This window comes from Passer domesticus, chromosome 2, assembly GCF_036417665.1.
Source record: "Passer domesticus isolate bPasDom1 chromosome 2, bPasDom1.hap1, whole genome shotgun sequence".
NCBI lineage: Eukaryota > Metazoa > Chordata > Aves > Passeriformes > Passeridae > Passer > Passer domesticus.
In genome coordinates, this window is record NC_087475.1 from 100,207,294 (window position 1) to 100,223,212 (window position 15,919).

Genomic DNA, 15,919 nt, shown 5'->3' on the forward strand with positions numbered 1-15,919 from the left:
AATCTGTACGTAAATTTCAGGAGTATGAAAGAAATATGGTACAGCAAAAAATGGTTGGGTTTAAATGTGAGTTTGAAAATAACTAGAAAATTGTCTTCTACACTAAGTGCTGAAAAGTCATCATCAGAGTTCTAAAATGCAGTCTGAACAGAGATTTAATTAGAGTGGGCAATTTGGTCTGGCAAAGTCAATGGCTAGGGTTAATAAGACATGAGATGGGTTTTTCTCAGTAGAATAGGTGCTTTGCAAGATAAGTTGTTTCTACATTGATGTTGTTAGATCACCATCTAGAGGTCATTTAAAACACATGCTTGTCATTTGACTGGATTAAAAAAATACTATTTCTGTTTACTAAGGCTGTTTGAGCCAAACAGCACAATTTGCTAATAATTGCTTAAGCACTGAAGTGGGAAATTCATTACATTTTCCACTCCACTTCTACCAGTTTTATAGAACACTTCTTGTTCAGTTTCAGTTAGTTGGCAGCTACAGAAATATTCGGGATTAAGTGTGATTTTTTCACTTTAGGTAGTTTCCTATTGTTATGATCCTATCCCCTTCATTCTCTTTTTTACCTTTCAGCAGAGACATACTTTTAAAAAAAATATTCCCAAAAGCTTTCACACTCTTTCCTTGCTTTGGGGTTTTCTTAGCTACATAGGGTGAAAGTCCACAGTGTTTCTGCCTAGCAGAATGCAACACCTTTGTATGTCAGATGGTGTCATGATGTCACAATGTGCCACAAACAAGACTGTGGTGGTTGCTACTTCCAGACTCCATTACCTGAAAAGCAGCAAGGAGCAAAAGTGTCTTGTGCTAGACAGCAAAATAGGATGAGGATTAATTCAACCCTGATAATTTTCCTGGGTTTTGCCATCTGTCTGATGAGTTTCTTCCCGGCCACTTACTGCTCAGTACCAGTGAAAAGTCAGAGCATGTTTCGCACTGCCGAGATTGAACAGGAAGAGGAAAGCAGTCCAACAGCAGGTGAGAGGATGGGCTGAAGAGAGAGAGGATGAGAAATAAGGGTCTTGGAGAGCAGCTAAGGGCAGGAAATGAGATTAGGTGTGGACACAGAAGAAAAAAATGTCTTGTTGTAAAAATAAAATCAGAGGAGGAACAACAAGATATATGTCAAGGGGAAGTGGAGGTCAGATGATCCCTAAGGAATAGGGAGCCTGCAAAGGAGTAGGATATCAAGGCCACCCCACAGGCCTAAACAGGACAGGCCTGGGATGGAAGTCAGGGTCAGCCAAGAGGTCACCAGGGAGGTCCATGATGTTGAGACAAGTCCAAGTTCAAGGAGGAATACCAGTCAGTGTGAGGACCAAACCTAGTGATGGTGCCCAGGGTCAGACACAGTCCAGTGATGGCCCAACCCTACTCTCACTCGGGGCAGAGGACATGAGGGACACACAAGTTCAGGCCAGTCATAGATGTTAAGGCCTCTTATATCACCTGCAACTCTGACTGCAGCCTCCTGTCTCAGCTGTCCCCTCACACCCTACAGAGATCTGAAAGGAAAGGTCCAGGACACGCCTGGAGGCCAGGGTGAAATAATGAAAGAAAATAGAGTCAGACACAGTCCCATGACTACCAAGCAAGTCTGTAGTGACAATGCACATTCAAGGTCAAACCAGGAGGTCAGTTTGCAGGTCAGGATACACAATAGCAGGGTCCAGGCACAGCTGTGATAGAGACAGAGCTGGAGATAAGTATATTTGCAGCAAACCACAAATAGAGATCTGAGACCCATACCCAAACTTAAATACAGCTCTCGGACCCATGGAATTTAGGTAAAGGCTCCAGTCAAGGCTTTTATGGGCTATTACAGCCTACTGCTAAAGTCATGGCCCTGAAAAGATAAAAGAATGTATCTGGGGTAACTTTTGTAATGGAAAATACAGGAAAGGAGAAAAACATGAGATGCAAAGTGTAGTGAAGGAAAAGCAATTACTAAAAGAAAATATGTCAAAACCAGAAACACAGAAACAAGAAAAGGACAAAAGAAGCAGAGAGAGGGAACAGGTATGAATGAAAAGCTGCTTTTCATTGATGAAAGAGGAAGTGGACATACAGTGAAGGTGAAGAGAATTTGAAAGTTTAGAAAGCAGAGAGAATAAAACAGGAGAGACACAGTGGTAAAAAGGCTTCATGTATGAAAGAAGTGAACAAGAAGAAAGCTGATGTTGTTCCCTTTTCCCCTCATTTACAGTCTGGGAGGAAATGGAGGAGTCATTTGTGGCCTCATCAACAGGGGAAGGAATGGAGGTAATCGATATGGTGGAGCATGAGGGCTCAGAGATACTGAGCAATTCAGCAGTGAAAGATCTGCTCTTGGATCTGGCTCTTCTCCTCAGGATTGTTTTTTGGGTTTCTTTATGCATGAGCTAGAGCTTGAAATAATTTCTGTGATCAGGAATGATGACAATTTGAACATCTACCTATGTTTCATGATCACCTTCTGGACAATACAGCTTTTCTTCACCAACCATATCCCAGGGAACTGAACTAGAACACTGAAGATAAGGGCAAGGACCCTGTGCACATACTGAAAGTGTTTTCTCCTTCCTTCTTTCTTGTTTCTTGAGAAACACAATAAATTCTCAGTAATTTTTTTCTACGCCAGCCTTCCCTTCTTGCACTTCCCATATATTCTTTGTGTAAAAACATCATAGCTAATAATAAGAATGAATTGAACTCACCAATTTCACCAGTGACCCTGTCTTTTAAATAGAATATAATTAAATTCAACATATATTGAAAGAACAAGAAAAAATAAAGCATATTCCAGGGAACAGTACCTACCCATACACTTAACAAGATAGGTACAAGAACAGTTATACTCCTCAAAATGCATATTGTCAGTACCTTTTGCTTTTTTTAAACACAATAAACACAGAAATCAAGTAGACTCAGAACACTGAAATTATGTCTATATTATACACTTAGTGTTATGCAATGTTATTTGCTATTAGCATCTTAAAAAAACCTGTCTGGACATGCTGCTAGGAGAAAATAATTGAATGAGTGAAGGGAAGGAAGAGTATACACTGTTTAAATGGTAATGATAAGAACAAGCCTACTTTTGTTATTTTTATGATGGTAAATAAATCAAATTATTTTGAGGTATTTTTATTTATTACTTGTGAAGTCCAGCTAAGAGCATCAGACAAGTTGTGAACAGTACAAATACAGAAAAAAAGATACAGGCCTGATGATAAAGCTTTTGCAGTCAAAGTAATTGTTTTTGGTTTTTTTTTCAGAAGCAAACACTTTATTACTATTTTTGTTAATTAATGAAAACAAAATCTCTGAACAGTCCGTTCTTGGGAAACATTTTGCTGTATTTGTCAGTACTTGAATAGGATTAGCACAGTTATTTTTAAAATGCTTACATTGATAAGGGATATTTCCACTTGCCATCATCTATTCCACAAACAATCCCCAGGCAGCCAATATAATAAGTAAAATAAAAATGTTCCCATAAACAAGAACAGTTTGAAGAGTATGCAAAAGGTATAAGTATTTTGTATACTTATTAACATCAGTAAAGTTTAGAACATTGATATAAATTTTCTAATTATGAAACTCTGAAATAGATGTAATTATTACATTGTTGTTAAGAATGTAGTTTAGACACTTCTGCTACTCCAAATCATGTTGTTTCTTACTCTGTTTTTGCTCTAAAGCAAAATAACACCTAAAATTCAATTTCAAGTAGAAAGTAAAATCCTGCAACAGCTCCATGTCTCTGCTTGGATGGTAAATATTTACAATTGTAGGGAGAGGACCAGGTTCAGGATGCTGAGAAGCTTTTTGAGTTCTAGTTGTTCAACCTTCAAAAACTTCTAGAAACCTTTGTAACTCTCCCATACTGCATCCTCTACCATATCCTCAACCCTAGACACTTAAAAAAAGATCTTGTTGGAAAAGAAAGATAATCTGTTCTCAGCTGCCCAATTATCCTCCCATTAAAGGGGGAGTTTCCTCTTTCCCCTTATGTTTGAGTTTTGCTGATGAAACAAAAACAGAGCAGAGAAGGCCTCCAGTAAACTTCATTATTAAGTTACTTACCTTTCAGCCTACAAGCTGCAGCCACTAAGTCTTTCCTAGCACCTGTCTCCATTTATTAGCAAAATAAGAGAATTCTTCCCTCTCTTGTAAGTTACATGTGGTTTGCACAGTAACCCATAGGATTTCCCCAAGAGCTATTTTAAGATATGAACAAGTCTTACAGCTCCTGTTTATTGACTTGCCCTTTCTACAGGACTGTGAGGCTGCTGAGGCAGACAGGTAAATGCACTAAACAGAGAGACTAATAATGTAACAGTCTTTCTATTTACAACTCCTCACAAGCTGCTGCCTACTAGGAACTGGCCAGTCACCTTGTTGCCCTGGGACTTGTCACACATCTGGGACTGAGAGCCTTGGAGGAGATTCCTTCCTTATGAGATCAGTTTAAGAATTTCCCTGCCATCAAATGCTGAGGAAAGGATAACAAGAAAAGGAAGGAAAAGGAGTGAATAAGAGCACAATGTCACCCTAGAGGCCCTGAGAAGATGGTCATATTTTCATGTGTCAGGCCTTCCTCTCCCTGGGATAACATCTCTCTTCCTCCTCTTCCATGTGCACTACCAGATGCGGCATTTCTTATCTGGGTTCATCAGGGATCCACTGGGACACTGGAAGCTCTTGGAAAAGTCCTGGCTATTGCTGACAGGCCCAGAGACACGAAGTGGCAAGGGACTGTGTGGATCTGTGTTCAGGGAAGACTGGAGCTTTTCTGGGTCCTGGTGTCCACACATTGCCTGAAAGGAAGCAAAATAAAAGTCAGTTTGGCTGGAAGTCCTCATGTGAACAAGACTTAGGCTCCTCATGCCTCTCTGCACATGTCAGAGGGCGCTGGAGAAAACAAGGGAATGTGCATACATGGCTGACAACAAGATTTTCTTTGGATTGTTTTCCCTTTCCTTGAACTTCTCTGTCCCCATTCCACTCTCTGACAAGTCACCTGCCCTGGTTTTATACTGCATAGTCCAGAACACAGAAAATTGAGGCCACCCTGGCTAAGCTCATGCAACCTTGGACTCTATCTAAAAAAGTGATAAAGATGTCTCAGTGCCTAGATTCAGCTTCTTAGGTGAACTCAATGAGTGCTCATCAACAAAGGAGAGCACTTACACAAAATCCCATTACTACTCTAGAGACTTGGGGAGGATTATATGACTTTACTGGTGTTAAACTAGCAATTCAAGTTTTCATTCTCATTATTTCAGTCCTTTTTATCAACAAATGATGCAGCTGCCATTTAGCCTCTAAAATGCAAATCTTGCCACCAAGACCCAATAAGCTGTTTTTTTCACACACCGCTCTGACTTAATAAACACACAAAACTTCTCCCTTTACACAATTAGTGACTTACAAGGATGTGATTTTTTGAGCACAGAAATCTCACCATTTATCATGAGGAACTTGGCAGCACAGCTATGCATAGCTGCACAATTTACTGCAGCTACCCATAGAATCAGCAAATTATGGGTGCATGTATTTCTAGTTATTTGTCTCTAAATAACATTTGAAACACTTTTTTTCACAATCAGTCAATCAGAGTGATGTGACATCCAGCTATGCACCATGATAGAGAAGTGAAGGAAGGAAGGGAGGGACAGATACATGACTTTTACAGTTAGATTTCACTTTCCCTGTGAAAGATTGCTCACAACAGCAAAAAAGTACTCAGAGGCTGGCAATGAAGCCTGCTTTCCCTGACACAGTTGTCTGCTACAACTTAATTTTGGTGGATTTCAGTGCTTTGTAAAAGATATATTTGCAGACACGCCTTTTGTTAGCTTTGAGATCCATAACAGGTTAGGAGCTGTAAATATGTTTTTTAGCTTCTAAATAAGATTCTGGATCTTCTCAGTTCTGTGAAGAGGGGGGGAAGTGATTGAATATTGAGAAAGACAAACTGTAAGGATGTGGAAGAAATGGAGAGTGGAAAAGACACATGATTAGAATTCATTACATGAGCAAAACTGAGGTAGAAAAGTTGATCGTGTGAAAGTCCAATCTTAGGTAAACCCTCTTCTTTGTGCTTTTTCAGCCAATTCTTATAGGCCTGTGGAGAGATAAAATGGATAATTATAAATCTTCCTTAGACAGTATCACAAGTTCTTCTGTCAATGAAATCTATCAATCTAATATATATTTAATAAATCAGCAAGTTTGTATCTCTCTCCTCATTCTGAGGCTCTCTGCTGCTGGCCATGCCCTTAATGAATCTAAAGTGGGAGAACACAACGTAATTACTTTCCTTACCATTTCAGATGCTACTACACAGATACTGATATACACATTGTCATGGGGCATGGTAATTATACTATGAGAGAATAAAAATTATTTTCAAAAAATCACAAATATTTGACTATAAATGAAAGACTCTCTGCTTCCCAATGTTCTTCATGAAAGAATGTAATAAGTACTATTTTAGACCTAGGGATCTCACACCACCCTCAGCAGTTAAACTCCTGAAGTACTGCTGAAAACATTGTTATGGAGCCATTTTACCATCACACAAAATTCTGTTTCATGTCTCAGCTTATTTCCTCAAGTATAACATAAGCATATGTACAATAGCATGCTTTTGTATGCATGATATAAACCGGGAAGTAAAGGTGGTGAAGGGGACAAGTTGTCTTACATGGACATATTGTGGCTATGAGCAAAGTTTTGTGAGGAACCTCTCTCTGGACTAACAGAGGACATGCTGGGCTTATGTTCCACTGGCGTGGGTGTGCAAGAAATCTGGAACTGGAGGGGGACGTGGGACAGAGGAGCAGCAGGGCAATCTTGTATGTTATGTAGGGAAACAATGAGATTGCAGAAGTGGGTAAATCACAATACCTGGTAGGCGATGGCGAGCCCTCCAGTGTCAGCTGTATTCTCCAACAGTGTGAAGGTGCCATTGACATTAAAGCTGTAGCTTTCATACTGCTCAACCAAACAGTCTATAGAGCTTTGTAGTGCACTCCTGTTGCATGCAGGACAGCCCTCAGGCAGCACTGTGAGGGAAAAAGTCCTAGAAGTAAAGCTATTTATGACATTTACCTATATTCCTCATACTAGTCACTGATTATTCCTAGTAGCCAGTGTGGACTGAAAAATGTTTTCCTTAAGTTCATCTACCTTAATAATATATGTATATATTGATGTAAGGACTAGGATTTCAGATCCTCTAAGGGAGTACCAAGTACTCTTCTAGGGGACCTAGAAGAGTAAATAGAGACACCATGGCCAGTACCCACCATAACCATAGAATGAGTGAAGAATTTCATGTGCCATGAAGACCCCGATGGCTCCAAAATTCACAGCGCTGAAAAATAAAGATGAAAAGAGTGCTTTTGGAAAGAAAAAGAGGGCAAAGGAGCATTCTTTATACTGAGCACAACTATGTGCTCCACAAGAGCATTCTACTCTTGGACCACACAGAAACACTTTCTATGTATTGTCACTCAGGCATGTAAAAGCGCAAATACAAGTGCAAATTGACTTAGCTATGCTTAAAATTGTACTATGGGCTTATTTTAAAGTATTTATTGCTAATAAACCATCATAACAATGAAGAGCCTATGAATGAGATTCTGCTTTTTTTAGCTGTAATGACAGGTATTGTTGATGTTCATATGTGTCTTTATTGAACCTCTACTGTCTGAACTGCTGCACAAACACCAACTACACTGGTAACTGTACAAAAGCAGACGTTTGAAGAAGCAATCTTGCAACTTTTGTCTAGTGAGAAAGGATACATTAAATTGGCAAGGTAGATTAAAATCATGATGTTTTGACTGCAATACTCTGGTCTAGCATTGGCAACATGCAAGAACAAACTGTCCTAGAAACCTCCAGTAGTTCTTTCCAAATGGAATTTCTATGGTTCTGTGCAATGAATTTACAAGTACTCTCACAAGGAAGATAACACTCAAAATGCATTCCCATTATATGAAATTATGGGCTCATTCTTTCTTCCCGTGCACTGATTAACACTGCTGAAGCATGAAATCTTTGTACTAGATCGTTATTGCATCACTGGGAACTCAGTAGGAGATCTATAGATGATAATTTATAAATTTTACCTAGAGAAGCTGTGGATACTCCACCCTTGGAAGTGTTCAGGGCCAGGCTGGATAGAGCTCTGAGCAACCTGATCCAGTGGAAAGTGTCCCAACCCATGGCAGGGAGGGTGGAACTGGACAATCTTTAAAGGTTCCTTCCAACCCAAACCTTTTTATGATTTTATAACAATTGTACTGCTTTGCTGAGTTCTTATTTTAAAAATTATCCTCACAGTCATCTGAATTGACTTTTGCCAGTAAAGTTTAAGCTCTGGAGCATCATCTGAGTAAATGCTATTGTACCAACTCACCAAAAGCTGATCAAGTTTTACTTATCAGTCTACTCAACTGAGGTGACAGTGAAAAAAATGTACTTTACTAACACTGATGCAAAAGGAACAAGAAGGCATAGACACTTTTTCACAGGGAAAGAATATAGTGAAAGCCCATATCACTGCTAAAAAAATTTCTTTTGTACTATTCTTTTGAGATGTTCTTTTCCTCATAATATAATAAATTAATTAAATACTGCAAGCACTAGAAGATCATAATTGAGAAAATAATTAATTTTAACTGAAACATGTTTCTTTGAAACTTCATCCTCTTGCCACAATGTGAGCTTATTTTTCAGTACGGTGGTATTAGGACAAGTATATATCCACTATAGACAAAGAGGACATAGAATTATATGTTTACATTCAACTGTTTGGAGTGCTTTTATTATAAGAAAAAATATTGCTTAAGAGATCTGTTCCATATGATGAAAGAACAGAACCAGAGGAGTATGGTCTAGAGAAGTCTTGCTATTTCAGGAGAAGACTCAGAGTTAAAAATCTATTTGCTTAGTAGAAAGGGTTTCTTAAAAAAATATAGAAGAACTGTGATACATTTGAAAAAGACTTCTGACAAGAAGTTGCTCTGTGAGGCTCCTATTTTCTCTGGGTTTAATTTCAGGAATCCTTGGAATTTAGAAAATGAGAGGTAAAGGTGGAATGTCTTCTTTGCAGTTAATCTACATGTGACTTCTGCCTCTTTGCTCTGGAGTAATATCTTTGTGTTAGTTCAGTTTCACCTAGATTCTGATTTTGCTTCAGCAGAGTTAATGATCACTCTCTCTCAGAATGCATCAAGCAGTATCCATCTGACTTAAAAAAAGATGGGCTTCCCCCCTTTCCTGTGTCTTTCTGGGATGCAGTGAGAAAAAGAAATTAAAGACAGACAGCCTGCTAAGATTCCTCCTGGAAGCATGCTGCAGCCCAGGGACTACACTCAGCTTGCACTTCTGAAGCCCCTCCATACCTGGGAAACTCCATGTGGAAAAAAGGACTGCGGAACATTCCAGCCGGAAAGACCACCATGTGGTGGCTTATTGAATAGTATGAATGCACACTCCAGGGGTGCACATGCCAGCTAGAAAATAAAAAAATAAATTAGAGAATGTACTAACTCCTTATCTCACACTTTGATCCTTTCCTTCACTAAGCTTGCAAAAATAGCTCAACTGTTCACACAGCACCAGCAAACGATGAAATTCACATTCCCTAGAGTTACAGGTGTTTGAAATAAATCTTCAGTTGTTTATGGATGGTCAGAACTAATAGCTTAGTTATCATAGACATTCTCCCTCACAATTTCCCTGTCAAGTAAATTAGGATTAGTAACCTCCTGTGAAGTCATCCACAGAATACTGTGCAGGAGGTGTAAGGCCCTAAGCCCATCTGTCAATGCTGTCTTTCTTCTGAAGCTTCCTATGTCCTGCTTTTGAGGTGACTCCACCAGCATTCCTGTCATCACAGTGCCTTGCTGTTGGCTTTGTTAAGAAGTCCAGGAGAACCAGCTATCACCCTTATTTAAGGGTGCATGGTCAAAAAAATGGGGTTTTTTTCAGAGCTCTGGTGCTCTCTTCACAATGGTGGGTACTTTGGTAGCATGGCTCAGGCTCAATGGAGGACAGCCTGCCAGATTCAAGGTTTCTTTAAAGCAGGGTGCAGCAATGCAGACTTGTAGCAACATTCAGAACTGGTGAAACTACTTTCAGAGGTATTGAATCCAACTCTGCCCACTGGCTCCCACCTGCTGTTCCTCCTCTTCCACAGGAAAAAAAGAGATATAGACAGTTCTGAGACCTGCTCTAACTAATCCTGCTTTGAGCAGGAGGATTGGACTAGGTGATCTCCACAGGTCCCTTCCAACCTCAGCTGGTCCACAGGTATGTGATTTTGTTATATTTTTCAGATCACATCTGACTTACTTTTTCTGTGGGTTATGCTGAAGGAGCTTCAGGTAGGAATTTTCCCTCAGTACTTTCAAGCAAGCCACCACATTGAGGAAAAAAGTGTCTTCATTTATCTCCAGCTGAGGGAAGAGACAGGGGATGTGACTGTCATAGAGCATAAGTGAGGAATGAATTGAACAACTGAGAAAAAGAAAAATGAGAAAAAGTCCCATGGATCAAAAAGGGGTTAATCAAAAGAGAAACCAATGGAATACTTGTATTTTTTTCTCTCCCATTTCTAAAGACCTTCAATTTAAGATATGACAGGAATGTTATCTGAAGGCCAAAGAGAATATACAAACAGATAAAAAATTACTTTTATCAGGCCAGCGCCTCTAAACAGAAGACAGTATAGGCAACAATATAGAAGCAACAGATAAAGGTTCTGTGGTCCCAGAACATTTTACGTTCCCAAAAAATGAACTGTAGGAAATGTGCTCCAGAGGTCATAGCCTCTTTTGTAAGCAGACAAGACAGCAGTTGATACAGGTAATAATGAGGCAGGCATGTTTACATTATATAGCTCACATTCTGGTATTCCAGGTTCACTTTGTCAGTCTGGAGTATGTGAGCTGGATAACCAATCTCCACTTGTAGTTTGGATACCTAAAATAATAACAAACAAAAAAACAAACAAGCATACATAAAGAAACTTAATTGGCTTCCCATTCTGCAAGTCCTTTTAAAGGCTATTTCTAACCAATGTAAGCATGATCTGTGAGTCAGCCCTTCAAAATGACAGCTACTCTGTTTCAAGAAGATATCTTGTCCTGCTGCTCTGCTGTCTCAACTCTGCGACCTGAGGCCTAATGTTGTTCTACTCTTTTTCTTTGTATTGTCTTCTGCCATTCAGCTTTTTAGCTCTTACCCTTGCTAGATGTATAAAATTGAATTGTATCTCAATAAAATTAATTCAGAGTATTCATGGACAGACAACAACTGAGCTGCTCTATGCCGACCTATCAATGTATGTACCCATGCATGCTGGCACGTATAAAACCACCTTCAATTTTTAGTATGAATATGATATCTATTTAAGACTGTGTGCCTGTAGCAGCAGGTAGGAATATATAAAGGTGTAGGTCTCTTCCATTCCTTCTCCAGAGGCTTCAGAGAAAGGAAGGCCTCAGTAATTTCTGCCTTCTGCACTCACCAAAGCTTTAGCTTTTCGGCGAGTCTTTTCATCCATCCACTCCACCTGATCCAGGCGGTCACAGAGGGCATCTTGGATCACAGAGAACATCTGCTCAGCCTGCCATGAAGAAAAGAAGGCATGGTCTCAACTGCACAAAAACATTGCTCACTCTTAGCTACCATCTTCCCATGTTCTAACAATTCAACCACAGAGTATCTGGGGGAAAAATCCATTTTGAGTGTGTGTGATAAAAGATTTCATTTTCTAAGTAATTTAGCTTTTCTTGGTGCTATTTACTCTTGATAGACTTCAAACTCTGCTAAACCAGGCGCTACACTAACTTTCCTCAAAAAAAAAAAAAAAAAAAAAGGAACTCTGACCACCACAGGATGAAAACAACAGCTTTTCCACATTGCATGCAGGTGGTTCTTTTTACTGTGGATCCACTCAGAATGTTTTCATATGATTGCTTAGTGTCTTTGCAATTGAAAATCTTATTGAGATAAATCACATTGATGATGAATACTGTTAATACTTTTATTCCAGGGAGTATACAGAGATTGCATGCATTTGTAGGGCTGTCATAGCTATTGGTGCTGCATATATGACTTTTCTAACAGTTGAGACAAAGATAATAGCTAGTATTTAGCATTGATTATTCTAAAATGACATCAATGTCTTGTTCTGACACATTCCCAAAAAAAGAGGGGAAGTGAATAAGCAGAGGAACAAAAGGTAGGAAACCTACAGATGATTTTGCTGCCTTGATGTGGTCTTAAGGTGGCATGTCAAAAAACGAAAGAGGTGAAGCTGAACTCTGCTTAGGGGTTAAGATGATGAATACCTACAAATTTCTTGGTCTGCTCAGGAAAAATTTCTTGCACGATCATCTTCCCTAGGACTGGCTCAAAGAAAGAGCTGGTATCAGTCAAGCACTTCCTCCAGCGCTCAGCTGGGATCTGTAGGAACAAAGGAGTAGAGACATATGAGAGTGAGGACAAAAACTAGGAAATCTGTGGACTATCTAAAATTGATAGCAGTGAATAAGTAATGTAGTTCTATTTAAGCTACCACAGTAAACATTTCTAGTAAAACATTTATTTCCTTATGATTTACTCTATTTCTTTCCCCTCAAGATGCAGATTTGTATATTAGCAGACAAAAAGCCATAGAAGAAAAGTGACCATCTATATATTTTACCCTACTCCATGATACAGTACACTCAGCTCTCTAAACTTCTGAGGGTCATATCTACTCATACATTTATTTTGAGAAAAAAGAAACACTTAATTACCATGGGAGAGTAGTTTTTCTCCCCAGATCTAAGAAACTCCATCCATCTAAGGAGGTATCAAGATAACATTCAGAAGGCATGAGCTACAGTGTTCAGCTGTTGGGGAGGCTGAAGAAATTGATAAAAGGCTAACTCACCATTCTAGATCCCATTTTTCCATAAAGGATCTTATACAGCTCCAGGCGCGCATCTTGGAATTGACTGTCAAGGGCTGGGGAGAGATTCCCAACCAGACAAACAATCATGTAAATGTGAAGGACCCTGTAGACAGAAAATTGAAGGCTGGTAACCATAAACACAGAAGCAAGGTAAGTGTCAGAAGAGTAACTTGAGAAATCCTAGGAACCTGAACAATGACAACAAAGAACTCTAAACAGAATACCCCTGGGGCTATCAAAGAGGGATGATTGACATGAGTTGAATACAGAAACTCCCTAAAACGCTGTGGAGACTTGAGGGGTAACTCTCTGCTGGGACACAGGATTCTTTATGGGAAGCTGGAGAAGGATACTTTTTAGGACTGGGTGAAACATATAGAATATTATGAGAGGCCTGTGGGATTATGTAAGATTTATGATGGCATGTTTATGGGAAGGACCAAAGGCAGGGAAAGGGAAGGATCATAGTGGACTGGGACAATATATATGGGAAAATAGAGAGGAAAGCCGATAAGAGGGAATGGTTGAGTGTAAACTTGTGCTTGCCAGGGCGTCTGCCTGACTGAGCCCTGCACATGTTAACCAGGATTTGTCCTCCTAACTTATTAAAAGCTATTATTAAGTAACATTCTACTCACTGTGTGTGAAGATGGAACTGAATGCTGGAGAGATGACAAGTCTGAGTTGACTACTGGAGGGACTTTGGATCCAGCTAGCTTCTGGAGAGAGCAGCAGTCTGAGAACTGGCTATTGGGAATACTAGTGGTTGGGAGCAGCTACTGAAGAGACCTGATAATATAGGTGTCCTTGTAACAGGAAGACACCAGAGTACCAGCAACCAAAGTAGAGCCACAAGACTCAGGGGATCATATCTTCATGTGATATAGACAAAGGAACACCGGGAGATCTTGGCCAGTTTCTTGAAAGACTAAATACCAAAAACCAGCTATTGGACTGAGCCACATCATGCGTGTGCACACACATATTTCACTAGTCTAGACCTATCCCAATCAGCTGGAGCTGAGGAATATAATCAGTCTGTGTTCATGTTGGTATGAGTGCTATGGGAGAATGAGTGCCAGTCAAGACACTGTGTTCTCTGTCTGTGTGGCACACATAAATATATTATTTTACATGTGTGTTCATACATGGTGCATGCATATGCAAACCTATTGGGAATATATGCTAAGCCATAGCAGTGGCCAAACCTGTGTATATAAAGCCACAGCAGCTTTGCTGTTGTTAGGCTTCTGGATTCAGCAGCCTCTAACAAAGCAGCCTCTAATCTATTAAATTTATGGTATTTGAATAAAATATTTCTTGGGGCATGAACAACTGCAGCCATAGATATTGACTCCTACCTTCCCTTGTGCCATCTCTCGATGAGCTGTGACATGTTGCTTAAGTAATCCATGTCATGCACTGCAACTGGCTGAGAGAGGTTCATTGGCACAGGATGGAAAACTGCCTTGAGACACGCCAGCCAGTCAATTGCAGGTGCCTTTTCCTGCAAGTAAAACAAAGCTTACATGCTGAACTACGGATCTAAACTGGCTCACAAGAAATAATAGGGAAACCAGGATAGTCTTCCCAATAATGTTAAGAGATACTTTCCACAAGTTAAATTGATTTTATAATGTGCATCTTTAAGAGGAGAGCTGACTTTTTAAAAGGGAATTAACATGGGAAGGGAGAGAGTTGTGGGCTTGAAAAAACTGTCAGTAAAAGACCATAAGTTACTGGGTTATTTAAAGCTCAACAGGCTCCAAGTGTAATTTGCAAGACAATGGCATTTAAACACAGCATCTTATATCTCTTTTGATCTGGATCTTCAGAAAGAAGTCATAAATGCCACATGTAACTCTGTTGCTCAAGCTTTAAGGCACAGATACCTGTAGCTCCCTAATGGTAGTGTGAAAGAACAGCATCCCCCTCTGCTGTCTTTTCTGCAGTGGAGTGACAAATCGCTGGAGGTTAGAAATGAAGGACAACGTCAGGGAAAAGGAGTCAGGGGGACCATCCTCTGACCTTCCAAGTAGGACCCCCAATTTCTTCAAATACGAAAGATACACACGGAGAACCTGCAATACAGAGCACATCTTCAATGGAAGATATATGACCAAAAATTAGTCACTCCATCCATCCCTCCATCCACACATCTATCTTGACCATATAAACTTCAGTCTTTCAAAACTACTGCAGACCCACCCCATCCATAAAACTGTCTTCTTGCTGCAACATCCTTCTGTAATTATTCATGTGGAATATGCTTTGCCAAGTACAGCTCCTCTCTCAGTGAACAACACTGAATTCCCAAAAGATTATTTTCCTCACAGCTCACAATTACTTCAAATACTAGAATAATTTTAGAGATGTATGCCTGGCATCTCTAGAATCATAGGTGAGAAAATCAGTGATATAATGAGACAGTATTTTAATGGAGACAATATGTCAACTTCTTGTTTCTATTTTCATGAGGTTTCAGAGAAATGCTTGTGAGAGGTCAGGAGTTTTTTTGAGGATTTTTCTGAAAGCCTCAGATTGAGAAACTGACATAACTCAGTTTTTACGAAGTTCAGAAATGACAAAGTTCATTTTGTTACAATGTCCCAAGGTCAGAGAACTTGTTCCCCCAACATATGTTCAAACACTTTAAAATAAGCTGAAAAATGCTAGCTATCCCTCCCTGCAATACACAAATTTTGTTATAAAGCCTTATTTTGGACAAAAACCATTTTTTAAAAAACATTCATTCAAGGTAAAAACTAAAAGGAAGCCCAGGTTCAGACTACTTAGCAAATAGAAATTAAAATTGTAATTATAGCAATTCTAAACTAGAAATTTTAATCCTGGCAGCTAAAATGTGTTACATTTTATAATCTATCCTCTGGAAAAGTTGAGTTTCATAAAGAATTCTTTCTGGAGGCATTTTCAGAAGTCACT

At 39.4% G+C, this 15,919-nt stretch overlaps 1 protein-coding gene across 11 annotated transcripts in view; it reads right to left on the reverse strand.

The window, feature by feature from the left end:
- The window catches only part of KEL (Kell metallo-endopeptidase (Kell blood group)), a 48,000-nt gene that overhangs the window by 588 nt on the left and 31,493 nt on the right, over nucleotides 1–15,919 (reverse strand). For 7 of the 11 annotated variants that reach the window (XM_064409963.1, XM_064409962.1, XM_064409959.1 and 4 more), the window contains 13 exons: nucleotides 14,869–15,057; nucleotides 14,338–14,483; nucleotides 13,615–13,638; nucleotides 12,956–13,079; nucleotides 12,373–12,483; nucleotides 11,543–11,641; nucleotides 10,918–10,995; nucleotides 10,366–10,469; nucleotides 9,414–9,524; nucleotides 7,308–7,375; nucleotides 6,907–7,064; nucleotides 6,029–6,121; nucleotides 3,327–4,811 (listed from right to left, as the gene is read on the reverse strand). In XM_064409963.1, the coding sequence (XP_064266033.1) occupies nucleotides 4,635–4,811; nucleotides 6,029–6,121; nucleotides 6,907–7,064; nucleotides 7,308–7,375; nucleotides 9,414–9,524; nucleotides 10,366–10,469; nucleotides 10,918–10,995; nucleotides 11,543–11,641; nucleotides 12,373–12,483; nucleotides 12,956–13,079; nucleotides 13,615–13,638; nucleotides 14,338–14,483; nucleotides 14,869–15,057 (1,482 nt within the window). In that variant the 3' untranslated portion in view covers nucleotides 3,327–4,634. Of the gene's footprint in view, nucleotides 1–575; nucleotides 4,812–6,028; nucleotides 6,122–6,906; nucleotides 7,065–7,307; nucleotides 7,376–9,413; nucleotides 9,525–10,365; nucleotides 10,470–10,917; nucleotides 10,996–11,542; nucleotides 11,642–12,372; nucleotides 12,484–12,955; nucleotides 13,080–13,614; nucleotides 13,639–14,337; nucleotides 14,484–14,868; nucleotides 15,058–15,919 lie in introns of those variants that run through there. The other 4 variants (XM_064409966.1, XR_010356631.1, XR_010356630.1 and 1 more) reach the window with 4 other exon arrangements.